The sequence below is a fragment of the Mastomys coucha genome, unplaced genomic scaffold, assembly GCF_008632895.1.
Source record: "Mastomys coucha isolate ucsf_1 unplaced genomic scaffold, UCSF_Mcou_1 pScaffold1, whole genome shotgun sequence".
In the NCBI taxonomy this organism is placed as follows: Eukaryota; Metazoa; Chordata; class Mammalia; order Rodentia; family Muridae; genus Mastomys; species Mastomys coucha.
In genome coordinates this window covers 30351974-30370276 of record NW_022196891.1, presented here as the reverse complement: position 1 = coordinate 30370276, position 18303 = coordinate 30351974, and the positions used below count along the sequence as shown (strand labels likewise).

General features: G+C 48.0%; 1 protein-coding gene and 1 long non-coding RNA gene across 6 annotated transcripts in view; one reads left to right on the top strand and one right to left on the bottom strand.

Moving 5' to 3' along the window:
* LOC116099392 overlaps positions 1 to 2715 on the bottom strand; it is a 4731-nt gene extending 2016 nt beyond the window's left edge. The window contains exon 1 of the long non-coding RNA XR_004122240.1: positions 2604 to 2715. This is a non-coding gene — a long non-coding RNA (uncharacterized LOC116099392). The remainder of the gene's footprint in view (positions 1 to 2603) is intronic.
* Atp2b4 (ATPase plasma membrane Ca2+ transporting 4) overlaps positions 1 to 18303 on the top strand; it is a 101419-nt gene that overhangs the window by 46643 nt on the left and 36473 nt on the right. For 4 of the 5 annotated variants that reach the window (XM_031382861.1, XM_031382843.1, XM_031382872.1 and 1 more), the window contains exon 2: positions 3152 to 3802. In XM_031382861.1, coding sequence (XP_031238721.1) covers positions 3622 to 3802 — 181 coding nt within the window. In that variant the 5' untranslated portion in view covers positions 3152 to 3621. Of the gene's footprint in view, positions 1 to 2684; positions 2802 to 3151; positions 3803 to 18303 lie in introns of those variants that run through there. The other variant, XM_031382851.1, reaches the window with a different exon arrangement.

Sequence of the window (18303 nt, the reverse complement as noted above, 5' to 3'; positions counted from 1 at the left end):
AAAAAAAAAAAAACCTGTCTCAAAAAACAAAACAACAAAAATAGAAATATCAGCTGAGTGCCTGTGAGATACAAGTTCTCTTTTAGGCAGTGGGGGAGAAAGCAGTGAGTTAAATGGGTAAAATAATCAATGGCTTCACAGAATAAACCCTGTAGTGGTCAGGGACAGAAACAATAAAAAATCTCTGTCAAGAATAGTGGCTTACACCTGTAATCCCAGCACTTGGAAAGCAGAAGCTGAGGGGATCACGAATTTACAGCCACCCTGGGCTGTCTAGTAAGCCCCAGGAAAGCCTGGGCTACCCAGCAAGATTGTACAGGCTGGAAAGATGACTCAGCAGTTAAGAGCACTGGCTGTTCTTCCAGAGAACTCAGGTTCTATTCCCAGCACCCACACAGTAGCTCACAACTGTCTGTAACTCAAGCTCCAGAGGATCCGACACCCTCTTCTAGACAATTTAGATACAAGGCATGCAAGTGCTACACAGACATCCCATGCAGGTAAAATACCCATATACGGAAAAATAATTTAAAGTATGAAAAGTAAAATACACTAGACAGTGGTGGCACAAGCCTTTACTCCCAGCACTAGGGAGGCAGAGGCAGGCAGATTTTGGATTTTCAATGGTTAAGGGTCAAGATAGGTCTCTTGCTGCTGTAGCCCCTCTCAGTCCTTAGAGGCTTGGAGAACTAAACTGGGATAAAGTCGGTTGGTAAGGGGGGTGCATTCTAAGATACCCACTGGATCCCTGAGAACAACAGAATCCTATGCATACTCGTACATATAAGATTGTTTTTCCTAAATGAAGATTTAATTTTAATTTAATTTTAATTTTAATTTAATTTTAGAGGCAGGACTTGCTTTGTTCCTCAGACTAAGCCTGGAACTTGAAACACTCCTGCCTCGGCCTCCTCAGTACTGGGATCATAAGAGTACATACACCACTGTGCCTAGTGATCAAGTTTCGAGATTAGGCATGGAAGCTGGGGAGAGAATTTAGTAGGTAAAATGCTTGCATGCAAGCCTGGAGGTTTGCGTTCAGACCCCATCACCCACATAAAAAGGCAGGGTGGGCAGGGCAGTGGTGGCGCACGCCTTTAATCCCAGCACTTGGTGTGGGAGTCTGGCCGGCGGACCCTCAACTTGGGAGGCAGAGGCAGGCAGATTTCTGAGTTTGAGGCCGGCCTGGTTTACAGAGTGAGTTCCAAGACAGCCAGGGCTACACAGAGAAACCCTGTCTCGGGGAAAAAAAAAAAAAAAAAAGGCAGAGTGGTGGTATATGCTTGAAATCCCAGCCCTGAGGGTAGTAGGCAAAGACAGGAGGCTATCTGGAAGTTGCTGGCCAGCCAGCCTAGACTATAGGGAGCTTTAAACCAATGAGAGACCCTAGCCCAAAGTTTACCAGTGTCCTCTAAATATATGTATGCACACAAAAATGTGCACATACCTGTGTGTGCATACAAGTACACACACACAGTAGATTAGGTACAGCAAGAAATTAACAAACTAATCAACCGAATAATTAGGCAATTATGACAGTATAGTTACGTGACTGTGTGCCCCCTTCTTGTACCATCCTCAAGTCTTCTTTCCATGGGATTTGAATAGGAAGCTAATATGGGTCCTGCTCCTACACCAGTCTTAGTGAGGGAGTTAGACCTACTGTCTCAGGGAAGCTTCTCACGATTCTCTGCTTGCTTAACTCATTCTAAGTTGGGATATTGGGGAGGTGGGTGGGGCGTGCTGGCTGAGGGGCAGAGGTGTGATAACCTCCATCCCAGAGGAACCTGCCTGAAGCAAGATTGGCTGGAATCAGCCAGGGACTTTATCCAAATAGGATTTCTGGAGAAAAAAAATCGATAAAAAGAACCAAATACTCCAGGCAGTGGTGGTGCACACCTTTAATCCAGCACTTGGGAGGTAGAGGCAGACGGACTTCTGAGTTCGAGGCTAGCCTGGTCTATACAGAGTGAGTTCCAGGACAACCAGGGCTACACAGAGAAACCCTGCCTTGAAAAACCAAAAAAACCAAACCAAAACAAAACAAAAAACCCAAATACTTCTCTGATGATTCTAGAGTTGTGTTTTGTGTTTACCTTCTGGAAGGAAAAAAGCATGTGTTTATTACCCAGCCAATAAACCAATTGTGGGGTTGCTATTTAACTAGAATGGGGCCCTACATACTTGAGCCTCTCATGTCAGAGCGGCTGATGTAGAACATGAGCATAGGGCTCTCAGCTCAGTCTCTAAGCCACCTTCAGCCCCACTCATGCCCACATACACTTTAGCTGTGCCTGCATACCTTAGCCAGTATGTAGTCCAGGTAACATCTGTCTTGCTGAGGGAAAAAAATGCCTACTTCTCTCTGAGGTGTCACTATACTAACCTGAGTTCCCCTGGTGCTCCCTCATGCTAAGGACAGCGTTGGGGCCTGTATATGGGCTGAACAAACTGCTCTCTTATCTCTCGCCCACTGGAGAAACTTGAACACTCCTAGGTTTCAAACTTACTATCTTTCTTCCTCAGAGGTCCTCCTGTCCCATATAGAAAAACTGAATCCACCCTGTGTCATAAACTGTTAGCGTGTTTCATTCTTTCCTTACCAGAAAAAGCCTCGGTGAGGGCTTAGCCTTCAGACCAAAATTTCTTGCCACTGAAGGCTGAGCGTTCTAAGAGCCCTTTTATCAGCTTGTCTTCCTGGTTTGTAAATGTCTGTGTTGGGAGTAGATGGTGCTCAGGCAAGCCATGCTTCGGCCCCCTTGGGTCTAGATTCCTTTTCTGATTCTTCTCACATCTCACAGGTAAGGCCAGCTTAATGTATCCTGTAATCAGCCACGAAGTCCACGAAGGCGGGGAGCATTAGAGGTTATAACTTTTTATATGCGAGTTGCCTAAGTTAATTTGTGTGCCTTGATTTGGAAGAAGCAGGACTTAAGGATGATGTTTCTGAGATGAATCCCCACGTTACTAGCCAGCAGGCCTACGCAGGGCTTCCCATGAGCCTGGACACTCAGCTCAGGCCTCTGTTCTCAGTTCCGTTCAGACACCAACTGTCATTTAAACCCTTCTGCTGGAGAGTGCCTTGCAGAGCCTGGATCCTCATGGCTGTTCTAATTGTTTCTTTTTGTCTTTTTTTGCATCTCTATTCCAGAGGCCTAGCCATCATTGTTATCCAGGGAGCCCTCCTCTTTCTCCTGACGCTGGCCTACCATCGTAATTGCTGGTTGTTGCTAAGGTTTCCTCCGTGGTAACATGCTTATCCTGTTTACACTTATATATGGACAAGTAGTCTAAACTAGGAACCTACCTACTCTGGATAACCATTCCCATCTCCACCCAGAGGACACCAATCATCGTGACACCACGTCCGTCATTTACTAGGTTCCCCCAACCTCTTCCTCCTCTCACTAGTAGACTTAATACAGAAGAAAGGATCTAGGGGCCTGGTGTTGCTACTCTGAAACGTATTGCACAAGATATTGCCAATTTATCCTCTAACTGGCCTCCCAGCGAAGAAAGAAGTGGGAAGAAACAGGGAAGAGAAGGCAAGAGACACTGATCAGTTAGAGGGGAAACTCTACATCTTCTCTGGTTGAGAGTCTGGTAACCGAAGGAGGCAAAATGACGAATCCACCGCCAGCCAACGCAGTAGCTGAGAGCTATGAAGGACAGTTTGGCTGCACCTTAATGGACCTGAGAAAGCTCATGGAGCTTCGTGCAGCTGAAGCAGTGGCCCAGATCAGTGCCCACTATGGAAGTGTACATGAACTCTGCGCTAGACTGAAAACCTCACCTATAGAAGGTAAAGGCCATTTCAAGGGTTGGGGATTGGAGAACAGTGACTAGGATTTTGAAATATTATTGTCTAGCTTCTAGGGAAGGTACTTTTCTGGAGAGCCAATAAGTTGGTTTTTGTCTGTCACCTAAAGCAGAGATGGCCATTGAAGGAGGACATGAAGAGCTTTCTTCCTCTGCCATGTTTAGGAACTATGATTCTCTGAGTCATTCTTTCCTCCTATTTATGGATCAGTCCATAGTATGGAGGGTACTTATTTGTGATGTAGATGCACTTATCAGTATAATAAATTTCCTCATTCTATCAGATTTTGCTTACAGAAGAGCTTAAGCTGAACATCTTCCTCACACTGATCTTAAAGTTCAATGGATGAGAAAAGACTGCAGGAAGTAGTTCAGTGTTCCACCCATCTGAGTACCTTATTGTACACAGAAGTGGATTAGCATATCATAAACATGTCTCTGGATACATTGCTATTTTCTATCCTGGAGTTACTGATTTTTTTTTTAACCCTGTGTCTGATAAAAATTTTTCCCCACCATGTAGGGACCAAACCCGGGGCTTTGTACAGCTCCCCAAACACCAAGCTGTAACCTCATCCCTCTTTTTTGTTTTTTAATGTAAGACAGATTCTCACTACATTACCCAGACTGGACTTAAATTCACTCTGTTGTATAGGCAGGATTTCAGGTTATGATTCTCCTATCTCAGCCTCCCACGTAGATGACATTAGAGGCCAGGTATATATCTTATAAGCTTGGAGTTCAGGTATTTGAAATAATGTTTATATCTAGCCCATAGAGTTACTGGAATTCAGCAGTACAGTGCATATGTGCACATGTGTGTTTGTGTGTGCCTGTGAAAACTGATAATAGGTGTTGAGTAAATTAAATATAGGCTGTATGCCTGGAGATTTTGCTAGAGCGTGAATGCCCATGAGTTTCAAAGAAACATGACCTCTACTGTGGCTAAGGTATATGTGACTGCAGCTGCTGTCTGTTCCCCGTGCTCCCTATCATCTCAGAGGCCTGATTTTAGGATGTCAGTGCTTAGTTGCTTTCAGTTCCGTGGGCCTTGTAGCTTGTGTCTAATACTGGATTTTGGATACTGAATTTTGGATACTGTCCACTTCCTGCTAGCTGAAGTTTTGTTGTTGTTGGTGGTGGTGGTGGTTGTTTTATTATTTATTTATTGAAACACGTTCTCGGTTGTTTTATTATTTATTTATTGAAACACGTTTTCACTCCGTAGCCTAGTCTGGTCTCAAACTCAAACTGCCTCAGCCTCCCACGCGCTAGAACATGCCCTGACACAACCACCATCCCCTCCTGTGTTTGTTTCCCTGGGACAGTCTCACTCTGCCCACAAGGGTGAGCTGGAATTTGGGGTGTCCTGCTTTAGCTTCTCTAAGGGCCAGGATTACAGGCATGCACCACCACCCCTGAGCCCTAAGTAACTTTCTCAGTGACTTTACAGGTAGAGGCTTTAAGGAAAGTGTGCCTTCTTGTGCTTTCCTGCGACTATGCAGGTGTTTACAGACCTACATCAGACCTGAAGCTGAATTGTTCTGTTTTCCTCCTTTTATATTTCTTTGACAAAGGAGAACTGGGGAATCCAGTAAGCTAGAACCTGGGGGCTCCTCAGAACAGGATCCAGATTTTCCTCCCGTCTCTCTAACCCTCTTCTATAGCTATGACAACTTACCTTTTCTCTAAGAAGCCAGCCCATTACCAGGAGACCATTGGCAGATGCCTCTCAGCCTCATAGAGTTTTGTCACCTGTGGGAGGCTCCTACAGATTAATAATGGGAATTAAGATATGAGAGTGAATCTAGATTCTAGTTAGACACCAACATGAAATAAGTTTGAGTAGATTGGCGTTGGGGAGCATGTCCTTAAAGCCCTCCTTACTCAGGAGCTGAGAGGAGACTCTCATGAGCCTGGACGTTTGAAGCTGGCATGGCTAGGAAGGGGAGTGGTAGTTTTTAAGAAAATAGAGTGCCCCCTTATTCTTTTATTTTTGCTTGGATTGACAGCATGTTTGGTGGAGATAGAATTCTTTATTTTATTTTATTTTTTTGGTGGGTGCAGTGAACTTTATTGATGGTATTCATGAGAGTAGGGAGGGCTCCCTAGGCCCCTCCTGTTATTATGGGGGTCTGGGATGGAAATTGTGAGGGAGATGCTCAGTGTTGGGGTAGGGACTCCTCAGCAACTGAGGGCCTCTCTCTCTTGCTCTCAGTGTCCTTGCTGGGGTGGGTGGTCCGGGCTTTCTTACTCCTCAGAGGCCATGTAGGCCATGAGGTCCACTACCCTGTTGCTGTAGCCGTATTCATTGTCATACCAGGAAATGAGCTTTACAAAGTTGTCATTGAGAGCAATGCCAGCCCCAGCATCAAAGGTGGAAGAGTGGGAGTTGCTGTTGAAGTCACAGGAGACACCCTGGTCCCTTCAGTGGGCCCTCAGATGCCTGCTTTACCACCTTCTTGATGTCATCAGAGTTAGCATGTTTCTCCAGGTAGTATGTCAGATCCACAATGGATACATTGGGGGTAGGAACACAGAAGGCCATGCCAATGAGCTTCCCATTCAGCTCTGGGATGACCTTGCCCACAGCCTTGGCAGCACCAGTGGATGCAGGGATGATGTTCTGAGCAGCTCCACGGCCATCACACCACAGCTTTCCAGAGGGGCCATCCACAGTCTTCTGAGTGGCAGTGATGCCATGGACCATGGTCATGAGCCCTTCTCTGATGCCAAAGTTGTCATGATGACTTTGGCCAGAGGAGCTAAGCAGTTGGTGGTGCAGGATGCATTGCTGACAATCTTGAGTGAGTTGTCATATTTCTCATGGTTCACACCCATCACAAACATGGAGGCATCGGCAGAAAGGGCGGAGATGATGACCCTTCTGGCCCCACCCTTCAAGTGGTCCCTGGCCTTCTCTGTAGTGGTGAAGACGCCAGTAGACTCCACAACATACTCAGCACCAGCATCACCCCATTTGATGTTAGTGGGATCTCACTCCTGGAAGATGGTGATGGGCTTCCCATTGATGACAGGCTTCCCATTCTCAGCCTTGACTGTGCAGTTGAATTTGCCATGGGTGGAGTCAGACTGGAACATGTAGACCATGTCGTTTAGGTCAATGAAGGGGTCGTTGATGGCAACAATCTCCACCTTGCCAGATCCAGAGCAGAAGGCAGCCCTGGTAACCAGGCACCCAATACGGCCAAATCTGTTCATGCCAACCTTAACCATTTTGTCTACAGGACAAGGCTGGCCCTGCACAAGAAGATGGGGCTGTCTCTGGAACAGGGAGGAACAGAGAGCCGATAGAACTCTTTAAATCACAGCTAATAAGGAGCCTTAAGGGATATTGAGATTTTTTGACACTAACATGATTGTTAGCCTCCGTTTGTACAATTCTAGAGGCAGATATGACTTAGTTTTTAAATTAATTTTTCTTACTTTTTATTGGTTAAGTTTGTTGTTTGTCTAGCACTTAATTTCAATATTCTCTGTTTAGGCTAAAGGGTTTTAATGTCCTGCCTTGAGGTCATTGTACCAAGTAGAAAATGATGGAGCAGTTTCTATTTTCTGGCTTACCGCCTATCAATGTTCTGCTGCCTCTTTCATACAGAATTACAGAGAGCTTAAAATGGGTTTTGCCTTTTAAAGGATGTTTTACTTGTGTGTATGTGCCAGAATGAGTTTATGTGTATCATGAAGGCTGGTGCCTGATGATGCCAGAAGTTGGTGTCATAGATCCCCTGGAACTAGAGTTCCATGCAATTTTGAGTTGACATGTGGGTACTGGGAACTGAACCCAGATCCTCTGCAAGAGTAGTACGTTCTTTTAACTGCTGAGCTATCTTTCCAGCCCTGGTTCTGCACTTTAATGTCTGATAAGACATGGGATTGAGCCCAATGCATGCTAAAGCTGCGCCTGCATTGCATCAATGTGTTAGAGTGCAGTTGCTCCTTGGTCTAGAGTAGGTTAGAATAAAGAGGATCTGGGAGTGGGAACCTGGGTGACTTCAGCATTTGACTGTGACTGGCCACAAGGTTTAGAGTGACCAGAAAAGGGGAGAGACACTTAGAGAAATAAGAAGGGGCAGGAAAGATGTGGAAGAAGCCACAGGCTCCGGTCTATATTTCTTTGTTTGACGCTATGTGTGTCTCTGCATTGTTTGCATATTATATATCTGTTCCATGTGCAAGCCTTTTGCCTGGGGAATTCAAATAGGGCATCAGATCTGCTGGAGCTGGAGTTACAGATGGTTGTGAGTCATCATGTGGGTGCTAGGAAACAAACCCAGGTCCCTTGGAAAAAGAGCCAATGCTAGCCATCACTCCAACCCCAAGTTCTCAGTCTTTAAGGCTCTATATAAACAAAAGCTAAGATGCAGGACTGGGAGCTAGCAGGACACTTTGTCAATGCAGGCTTGTCATTTAGCACCGATAGAACCCTTTTCATTTTCTTGCTTCTTTCCCACTTCCAATTCCCTTCTTTTTAAAAAGAGAAAAAGAAAAAATGTTTACAGCCGGGCGGTGGTGGCATACCCCTTTAATCCCAGCACTTGGGAGGCAGAGGCAGGTGGATTTCTGAGTTCCAGGCCAGCCTGGTCTACAGAGTGAGTTCCAGGACAGCCAGGGCTATACAGAGAAATCCTGTCTCGACAAACAAAAACAAAAACAACAACAAAAAAATGTTTACAATACCATATTACCAATTATGTCTAATAATGGACCTCATTACAACATTTTCATACATACATATAATGCATTTCTATCACATCCACCATCACCTTCTCCAGTCCCCACCTCCCCTCCCCAATCACTTCATCTTCCCAGCTCATCCCCTTCTCCTCTCACCTCTCATGTGTTCTTCCTCCTCCTCTTCCTCAAATGACCCATTGAATTTCACTAGAGTTGTTTCATAAGCATGGGTGACAGGTCATTTATAGGAGCATGAGTACCTTACCAGTAGGTACCCACCCTGGGGATAAAGGTCTCTGACTCCTCCCACACCACTCCAACCCCAAAATCATTAACTGCCTACAGACTCTCAGAGAGGGTTGGGCCTCATAAGCCCTTCCCCCATCCCAATTTTTTTTTTAGATTATTTTTATTTATTTTTTTATGTGTATGAGTACACTGTAGCTGTACTGATGGCCATGAGCTATCATGTGTGTGGCTGCTGGGAATTGAACTCAGGACCCCTGCCAGCCTGCTCGCTCCAGTGTAATTCACTGTAGCTGAATTCAGACGCACCAGAAGAGGGTGTCAGATCTCATTACGGGTGATTGTGAGCCACCATGTGGTTGCTGGGATCCGAACTCAGGACCTTCAGAGGAACAGTCAGTGCTCTTACCCTCTGAGCCATCTCGCCAGCCCCCAACCCCATCCCAATTTTTCTCGTCCTCTTCCACTTGGCAGCACATCATTCTGTAACCCAGCCTAGCTTCAAAATTTCAACCCTCATTCCTCCTCTCCCCTTTGTTTTCTCATCTTCTCTCTCTGCTCCATTTCCAGAAATTTCTCCAAGTCCTATCAGTGAAGGGCAGCTCAGGTGACTGAGGGCTAGAAGAGAGCCCCTATCCTCTGAGCTAGCCCCAACTTCATCTCAGGGTCTCCTGAGGAGGGAACATGTGTTGAGTCTGGGGTAGGGTTCCCCTTGCCTTAAGGAGAGCAAACAGAGGCATGTTCTCAGCCTTGCTATTCCCTGGTGTGGAGGGAGGATGCTGGGTGAGAGACTCTTTGTGACTAGATAGAAGTTTGTTTTCTTTTTCCCACATCGGAGCTTTGCTCCCATATGCTCCCTCTGTCACAGTACTGTAGTTGGGGGAAGCACTGTTTTCTGGGGAGCGGGTAGGTTGGCAAGTGGGAGGAATTTCTGAGCACATAGAGGTCAGAAAAGGGAGCGCTAAATAAACTGTAAGCCACTGACACAGGCTTCTTTCAGATGGCTAAAGACAATTTCTGCTGCATTTGGATGTAGATAAACGTTGGTTGGATCTTCCATCTCATGTTCCATCTCTAGCTTCCCCATCGTCTGCCTACCCACCCCCACCCCACCCCCCACACACAGGATGACAGCATAGCAACTAAGGTCATCTGATACACCTTCCAGCGACATGCAACGACTGGTACCTACTCTGTAGATGACCTCACATTGGTGACCATGACAGTAGGCACCATCCCTCCTCCCACAGAGCTTACAGGCCAATAGAAGTTACACACAAATGAAAAATAATTCTAAAATATTGCCACTGTGCTGTGAGGGGGGTGGGGTGGGGGGGAGGGGCAAGAACAGTGTTGAGGGAGCATAGAGCCCAGGAGCTAAAATGAAGAACTGATGGAGAGGAAAGGGGCTTGGGAGCTTGAGTTAAACCCCTCTATGTCATCTAAGACTTGCCAGGGATACCCCAACTTGGCCATGCTCTATGGTGATTGCATCCCTTCCAGAGTGTTCCTAGTCTAACAAAGCAAGCAGCTTTGCCTTCCCCAACTACTGAGTTGCTGTTGGGTTTAGGGAGATGAGATTCTTCCAAGGAATAGCCAAAGAGAGAAGAATGTGTTTGAAGACAGACCAAATTATGATTTAAAGTTCACTAATTTCAAGGTTTAGATTGACAGCTCCTGTCACCCTAAGGCCCGTGGGATTTCCCTCTGTTCCTGTTCTGCACACTACCTAGAAGTGGCCATCTTCCCATCATCTGGAACTTACTGGGGCTGGGCTTTTCCTCCGAAGGGCAGACTAAAATAAATCAAAATCCCCCTTCTGCCACCATCCCCGGAAAAGTGCTGGGGATGAAACCGGAGGTCTGTCAGTGCTAGACAAGTGCTCGCTCGTCACTGAGCTCTGACCTTGGATCTGAAACTTCCAATAGCGTTATCAGTCTGGACAAAAATTGATACACGCCCAGGAAATGTTCACCTGAATTGCTGCTAATCCTTCAAACACTAAAACTATTTCTATAATAAGATACGTAGGCCCAGAAATGGATGAGGTAAAATCAAAAGTTCTAGCACTTTCTCCCTGCTCTCCAATGGGTAGAAGCATGAACACAAACACACACACACACAAACACACACACACACACACACACACACAGACAGGCGCCTGGCTATTTTGGCTTTCTTTCTTCTCTAATATTCATAATCTACTCTGGAATATCAGTTTGGCAGAGCTCATGAATCTGAAAGGTGCAAGTTTTCATCCTGGCCTCTGCCCCTAGCTAGCCTTCTCCTTGGACTCCTGCCCCACCTCTCCTTGGGCTGCCAAGTTCCCTCCTAGCAACTTCTCTGGGCCTGGCTGCAGAGACTAGCATCCCGTGGTCCACTGAGCCACCACCCCTCCAGTAAATCTGCTAGTGCTCATTTAAGGTCTCACACTGGGGGAATATCTTGAAGGGAGGGAAAGGGACACATGTGCACAGCCTAATTCAAGCAGCTGGAAAGGGGCTGCCTGGCCTGGGTGTGAGCAGTGTGGGCCAGACCAGCGGCTTCATTAGAGAAATTCCTTATGCTCGGTGGAGGAGTGAGAAGGGCTCCTGCTAACATCTGGAGGTAGAAGATGGGAGGAATGGGGAAAACAGGAGGGTGAACGGTGTGTAAGTGCCCTCCTCCCACCCCAAAAGGGAAGGCCTCTCACACCCTGGAATTTTCCTGTCTGGTTTAAGCTTCATGCTGAGAGCTGAGAGCCAGGAGAGAGCTATCGAGACCCAGCGTCACACTCAGCCTACCTTTAACCATCCAGCTCCTCCTCACTCAGAGCTGAGCATCTGAGTTTCCCGGCATAATGTACTAGGCAGGGGTTAGAGATCTTGAGAGTATAGCAAGAACTTCTGGACCTGGGCTCGGTCCCTCCTTTTCTTCTCCCCAGCATGGAACCTCCATGCCGGGCGCCTTGGCAGCTCAGCAGCAGCCCTTCCAAGCATTACAGTGTGTTCTTGAGTTTGCTTTGCCTTTTTTGTCTATTTAGTGTGTGAATAGTGGCCTCCTATTCCTTCTACCTCTGAATTATACTCTAGCCTTTAGTTTGAAGTGAGTGCATTGTTTGTTTGTTTGCCTTCTATTCAGTGATCCTCCTGTGTCAACCTCTCAAATGTTGAAATGATAACCATTCTCCATTCCTGGCTCCTACTTTGGCTTTTTTTTTTCTAGTTAGTTCAGTAAGTTAGTAAGTAAGTTAGTTGGTTAGTTAGTTAGTTATGGTTTATTTTATGTGTATGAGGTTTTACCTGCACATATGTATGTGCACTGTGTTCATGCCTGGTACCAGCTATAGGAGGTCAGAAGAGGCCATGAGACCCCCTGGAACTGAAGTTAGAGATGGCTATGAGCCACTTTGTATGTGCTGGGAATTGAACCCAGGTCCTTGGCAAGAGCAACAAGTGCTCTTAACCACTGAGCCATGTCTCCAGCCCCTTCCTTTTCTCCTTTTGAGACAGGGTCTCATGTAGGCTAGGCTGGCCTCAAACTTGCTATGCAGCTGAGGATGACTTTGAACTTCTGATCCTCATGTCTACACTTCCAGAGTGCCAGGATGTCAATACTGTACTGCCTCGTCTTGTTTTTATATGGTGCTGACGATTGAGTCCAGAGCTTTGTACACATTAGGCAAGTACCCTACCAAGTGAGCAATGTCCCCAGCTCCTCCTCCGTTGACTTTTAACCCATTGTGTTGCCTTGAGCCTTCAGCAGGAGGGAAAGAAAATTGGTGATCCCTCACTGGCTGAGGCAGCCAGTTGCATCTACCCTTTTCACTATTTTTATTTAGCTCAAAGGTGTGAGCCCTGGGACAATGACACTGGCTAGAGAGGAGCACATGCATGCAGTGCAGGAAGGTGACAAAACAGAGGGGTAGAGAGGGCGAAGGCTCTGGGGAATCTTTCTCTTCCCTGTGTTAGAGCTGGGATGGAGTAGGCTCAGGGTAGGGGCAGGGGCGTGATGAAGACAGGCCCTGCAGTCCTGTCTAATTCAGTGTCCTCTTACTTTGACCTTGAGTCTGTCCCTTCATCTCAAGGCTGGGAGTCCAGGACAGCACGTCCACCTGTGTTGAACAGGTGTTGGAACAGGAAGGGTGTTCTACGCTGCTTGAAAGCGCAGCATTGGTCAGGAGCAGGAGCTGGCTCTATCCGCAGACCCTCTGATCTTAAGCTTCTCATCCCCTTAGAAGCCTCAGAAGTATTTTAAGTAGGACCTGAAGATACATTTTTACGTTAGAGGTGAGGACTGAGAAAAGAGCCAGGTCATCTGTCAGCCAGACAAGCTCTCGACCATGGAGCTACATACCCAGATCTTGAAATATAACCCCCAAAGTCTATTCTCATGCACCAAAAGAAATGACTGCCTTTAGTCAAGCTCAAGAAATGTCTTCCTTGCACTGTCTGTGTGGGAGAGGCTTTTCTTCCACCTCCTCTGGCAAGGTATCATATAATTCAGACAGCTGGGAAGTCCCTCATGACCTAGATCCACCCTTTCTGGGGCTGAGCCTACTCTGATAAACGGTGCCTCTACCCACACCATCTTTGGTGTGAACAGGAGGCTGACCAGGTCCCCTCCTGCTGGAGCCACACCCTGTAGGCTGGCCTCCACTCCTCCCTGCCTGGGTCCTGTGCAGGCTTATAGCAGACACTAGTGTGCACTGCTCCTGACTCTGGCCTGCCTAGCCTGAGCAGACACCCTGCAACTCCCAGCATGGGCGCGGGCCGTGACTTCACAGACTCACATTCTCTTTGCCTCTACCAACTTCTGGGCTCAGCCTAGCTAGAAGCGCTCTCTGTTTGGGTGGGGCTGTCTCTCTCATGTTCTCTATGAAAATTTTTGTCTCAGGACAAATTTTCCCCGAGAATTTCTCGGGGAACCCCTTTTCCTGTGTTCTCTGAATAGCCTCCGTGCCAAGTCCTCCTCCCCTCTCCAGGAGGCTGCGTAAGTATTTGAGAAGCCACTGTGGAGTTCAGAGCTGAAAACATTTTTTTGGGCTGGACAAGTCTTTGTGTGAAATTAAAGCTGCTGAGATCAGGGCCGGGAAGCCTCTCTGGGGTGGAAAGAATGAAGTGGAAAGCCCAAAATTGGGAATTGGCAGGGCTCCCAGCCCCACACGGCTTTCCTGTGCAACACCACATGTCAGAGAGGATTCCCAAGGCTATGCAGGCTAACATCCAGGGCCCGCCCTGCCCTCCTGCGGAGCTCTCTGGGAACCTGGGCAGCCACTTGACTTCTTAAGGAAGCTTTTGTACAGTCTGTATGAATAAAAGTGGGGCCAATAGATGAGTGGCAAATAACTAATGGGTGTGGGAGAGGCGAAATGGCTCAGTGAGGAAGGATGCGGGCTGCCAAATATGATGACCTGAGTTTGATCCCCCAGACCATATGTAGTAAAAGGAGAAAACAAACTTCTAAACACGGTGTGGGGAGGGGGAGAGGGGGACAAGCATGTCCCTTTGAGGAAACATCTAGGTGAAGGCAAGTCCCATCTTTTTATATTATCTAGAATGGATTTTGTTTCATTTGTTTGAGTCCAGAAAAGGTCATAGAAGCCTTTTAGTGAGCACAGGCTTAGTGAGCACAGGCTTCAGGAATGGACTCTGATGAACGTGAAGCACCATCCGTGAGGACAGGAAAAAGGTAGGGACCCATAGAGGCAGCCCTGGCTTGCTCAGAGCTACAGAAGTGACCATATAAACCCTCTGGCGTAAGAAACAAAGATGGCCATCTGCCCGGAAGTCCCAGCAAACCAAGGTAAGTTGGTCACTTAGAATGGAGCCTCTGTTGAGCCCTACTGTTCTCATATCCCAGAATCCTTTGGATATCGGTTGGCATCCAGCTCCTGTGGGTGATACAGACTCTGCCCCTGCTAATGCAAGGAGCCCGTCACCTCTTCAAGCCTCGGTTGTCTTGATCATCAAACTAGGTTCATGATAACTTCCTTCACTGGCTACGGATGTTTGAATGAGAAGTGAAGTGTGCCTGCTGCAGTGCCTGCCACACAGCAATCCCTTGAACAGTAGTAACTTTGTTCATTACTCATCCACTGGGTTCATTCACCAGGCTTGGTGTGTGCCTTGTGCCAGGTACTGCTATAGGCCTTAAGAACAAAGACAAGCACCCTGCTCTGGAAGAAGGTGGGGCAGGCAATGGATGAATAAGGCCTCAGTAGTATTGGATGAGAGAAGACCCTAGAGGGAAGCTGTAGAACATACTGGAGAATGGTGAGCACCACGGCTGAGGGCAGCCTTAGCCTGGCTGAGATGGGGACAGAGACCTGAAGGATGGGAAGGACAGCCCCAGAAGAGGCTCTGCTAGGAAGGGGGTGGTACAGCAGCAGCAGAGCATGTGCAGAAACGGAAGGAAGGGTAGGGGGTATGTTCCAAGAGTAAAGGAAGCTATGCTGAGCCAGAACACTATGAGCACTGGGAAACGGGAAGAGATAAATGTTGGAGGTTCCTCTAAGTAGCCTGAGAGGCCATCAAAGATCTGGATGCTCAGCTTCACTCCAAGTAAAAAGATCGTTGTGGGAAGAGAGAGAGAGGGAGGGCAGGTGAGAGGGAGAGGGAGAGGGAGAGAAAAGGATGAGGGAGAGAGGAAGGGAGGGAAAGAGGGGGGGAGAAGAGGGAGGAAGAGAGAGAGAGAAAAGGATGAGGGAGAGAGGAAGGGAGGGAGGGAGAAGAGGGAGGGAGAGAGGGAAGGAGAGAGAGAGAGAAAAGGATGAGGGAGAGAGGAAGGGAGGGAGGGAGGGAGGGAGAGAGAGAGGAGAGGGAGGGAGAGAGAGAGAAGGATGAGGGAGAGAGGAAAGGAGGGAGGGAGGGAGGAGAGGGAGGGAGAGAGGGAGGAAAGGGAGGAAGGAGGGTGAGAAAGGGAGGAAGGAGAGAGAGAGGGATGAAGGGAGGGAGAGAGAGATGGGAGGCGCCAGTGATCATTAGAATATTGAGAGCCTGAGGAGCTAGGTGGTCACCCTAGCCAGCGCGCTGAGATAGGATGCACAAGCAGATTCACCCTGGGGAGAGTGTTAGTAGGCTATCAGTGTGTTCCTTACATTGATATTTAGTAGCTTTCTAGGTTTTTAGAGATTGGGTTCTATAACACGGGCTGACCTGGTGCTCACCATGTGGTCCAGACTGACCTTGTGCTCTTGGATCCTCCTGCTTTAATCTCTCAAGTGCTGAGGAATCAAGCCACAACAGGCTGTGGTCTTTACTATCTGACATCGCAGCCACCCTCACATTGCTCTCCAGGCCTGACTGAAAGGAGTGACGGGCATTTCCTCCCCAGTGTGTTGTGGGTCCTACACCTTTGCAAAACAAGACCCAAACTTCTGTTCCCCTCAAACTGATCTATCCATCCAGAGCCACAATCTGGAGTTGGCTCAGCCCTGCCCTTTTCGGTTCCCTAGGGCAGAGAACCAGCAAGTCCTGCCTCCTGGCCACCCTGCCCCTGCATGCCTGGGCATCCAGATGCCCTGCCCAGAACACTCCTCTTCCAGTCCCTCCCCTACCGTTCTGACTGGGAACCTGACTTAGCAGGGCAGGGCAGGCAGAGGAGGCTGAGGATTGTCACAAAAGAAGCTCAGCTAGTCTTTTAGAACTTTGAAGCTAGCCTTGCTCCCCTGTGGAGCCCGACTGGCTGCTGAGCTGGAGCGAGGGACTTAATGCTGGGTCATAAGGCCCTCATTACACAATATGACACAAACTGTGCCATCCTGCCCGACTTCACCTCGAGCCTGTTTCAGAGCCAGAAGGCTCTCCACTCCAGCTGCTGCTGATTTCTTTTGTGAGTCCCTGGAAGTGGAAGCCATCTCCCCCCCTGCAGCCGTATCCCCTGGAAACTTACTTGCCCATTTTCATGGATCGTTTTTCCGACTTGTTCAGCCTACTGCTTTCCTCGGTGTTGGGAGGCCTCCATGTGAAGTGAGTGTGGAGTCTCTGACATCCTGGTCTCCACTCTGCCCTTGCTCCTTCCCAGCACACACATTCCCTTGCTTTGTGTGCAGCTCAGCAGAGTATCCTCTGCCCCTGATTCCGAAGTATCCGAAGTGTCCTTTGCTTTCAACACAAAGATTGCCCCACCCTACCTGTGGGGGAACCCATCTAACAGGCAGCCAACAAGCATCCAGTGCCAAAGCCCCCCCCAAAAAAACTAATTTGTTGCAAATATGTAAACAACTTAATGAATGCCAACTGAGGTTGTCTGCTAGGCAGGCTCCCTCTCCCCAAACCCCTGTAGGGTTCAGAAGAGGGGCCAAGATTCTCAGGAAGCTACTGAGTATAATTCTGCCTCCCCACCCCCTTCCCCCCACGCTGGGAGAGAAAGAGAGGTGTTAGAGGTTACTGTTCTGCTTTAGTGGGGGAAATGCTGGTTGTCAATAACTGTATACTATCTGGAAACTTCGTGGCCTTGCTTGGTTCTTTTTTTTTTTTTTTTGGTTTTTCGAGACAGGGTTTCTCTGTATAGCCCTGGCTGTCCTGGAACTCACTCTGTAGGCCAGGCTGGCCTCGAACTCAGAAATCCTCCTGCCTCTGCCTTTTCAAGTGCTGGGATTAAAAGCGTGTGCCACCACTGCCCGGCCAGCCTTGCTTGGTTCTTATTCAACCTGAGCTGTAATACTTTGTCTAGTTCATACCAAGTACTTAGCACTTAGTAAAACAGCTTGCTGGAGGTCACATGGGAAACGGAAAGGCAGGATGATATGCCTAAGGCTGCCTTGCCTTGAGGGTTCTACTTCAATCATCTACAGCTCCTAGAACGGCGAATGAAGACACGTGGGTAGCCTCCGCCTCCGCCTGCATGACCTAGAATGGGTAGCTAGTTCTTTCTGGCCCAAGCACGTGTGAGCCAGCATGTTCAGGCCATTGCCAGAATTGGCATACTCCTCTGAGGAGAGAGTCCTGTGTGTCCCAAGAACATTCTTGTGCTTCTCTCCTTAGAGCTAGGGCCTTGGTGTGCAGCACAGCCCCCGGGGAACAGAGGGCATTTACTTAGCCTGGTTGCTGGAAGCAAAAGGCCCTCATCCTGGGGCCAGCTTGTCACCCTCATTCATTGTTAAACCTTTAAACCTATAAACCTTTAAAGCCCTGAACAAACTGGGTTGGTTGACCACATGCCCACTGCTCCCCCATCCCAGCAATCATAACTGGACATGGGGTCCTTTTAATTTTTATTTGTTTTTTTTTTTTTAATGTCTTTTACTAACCCATACACTGGTTTGTAAGTCAGACCACACCTGGCACACTAATGTCTGTGAAAGCAGCTAGCCATAAGGTACACCTCAGAAGGGCCCTCCTGAAGAAGGTGAGCCTTTTAACCATTTTCACCCATTGTACAGTACTTCAAGTCAGCCAACCAAGACAAGCCTCCTTGTCTTCTGCCTCTCTGCCTCTCTGCCCCTCTGCCTCTCTGCCTCTCTGCCTCTATACCCCTCTGCCCCTCTGCCCCTCTGCCTCTCTGCCTCTGCCTCTGCCTCTCTGCCTCTGCCTCTGCCTCTCTGCCTCTGCCTCTGCC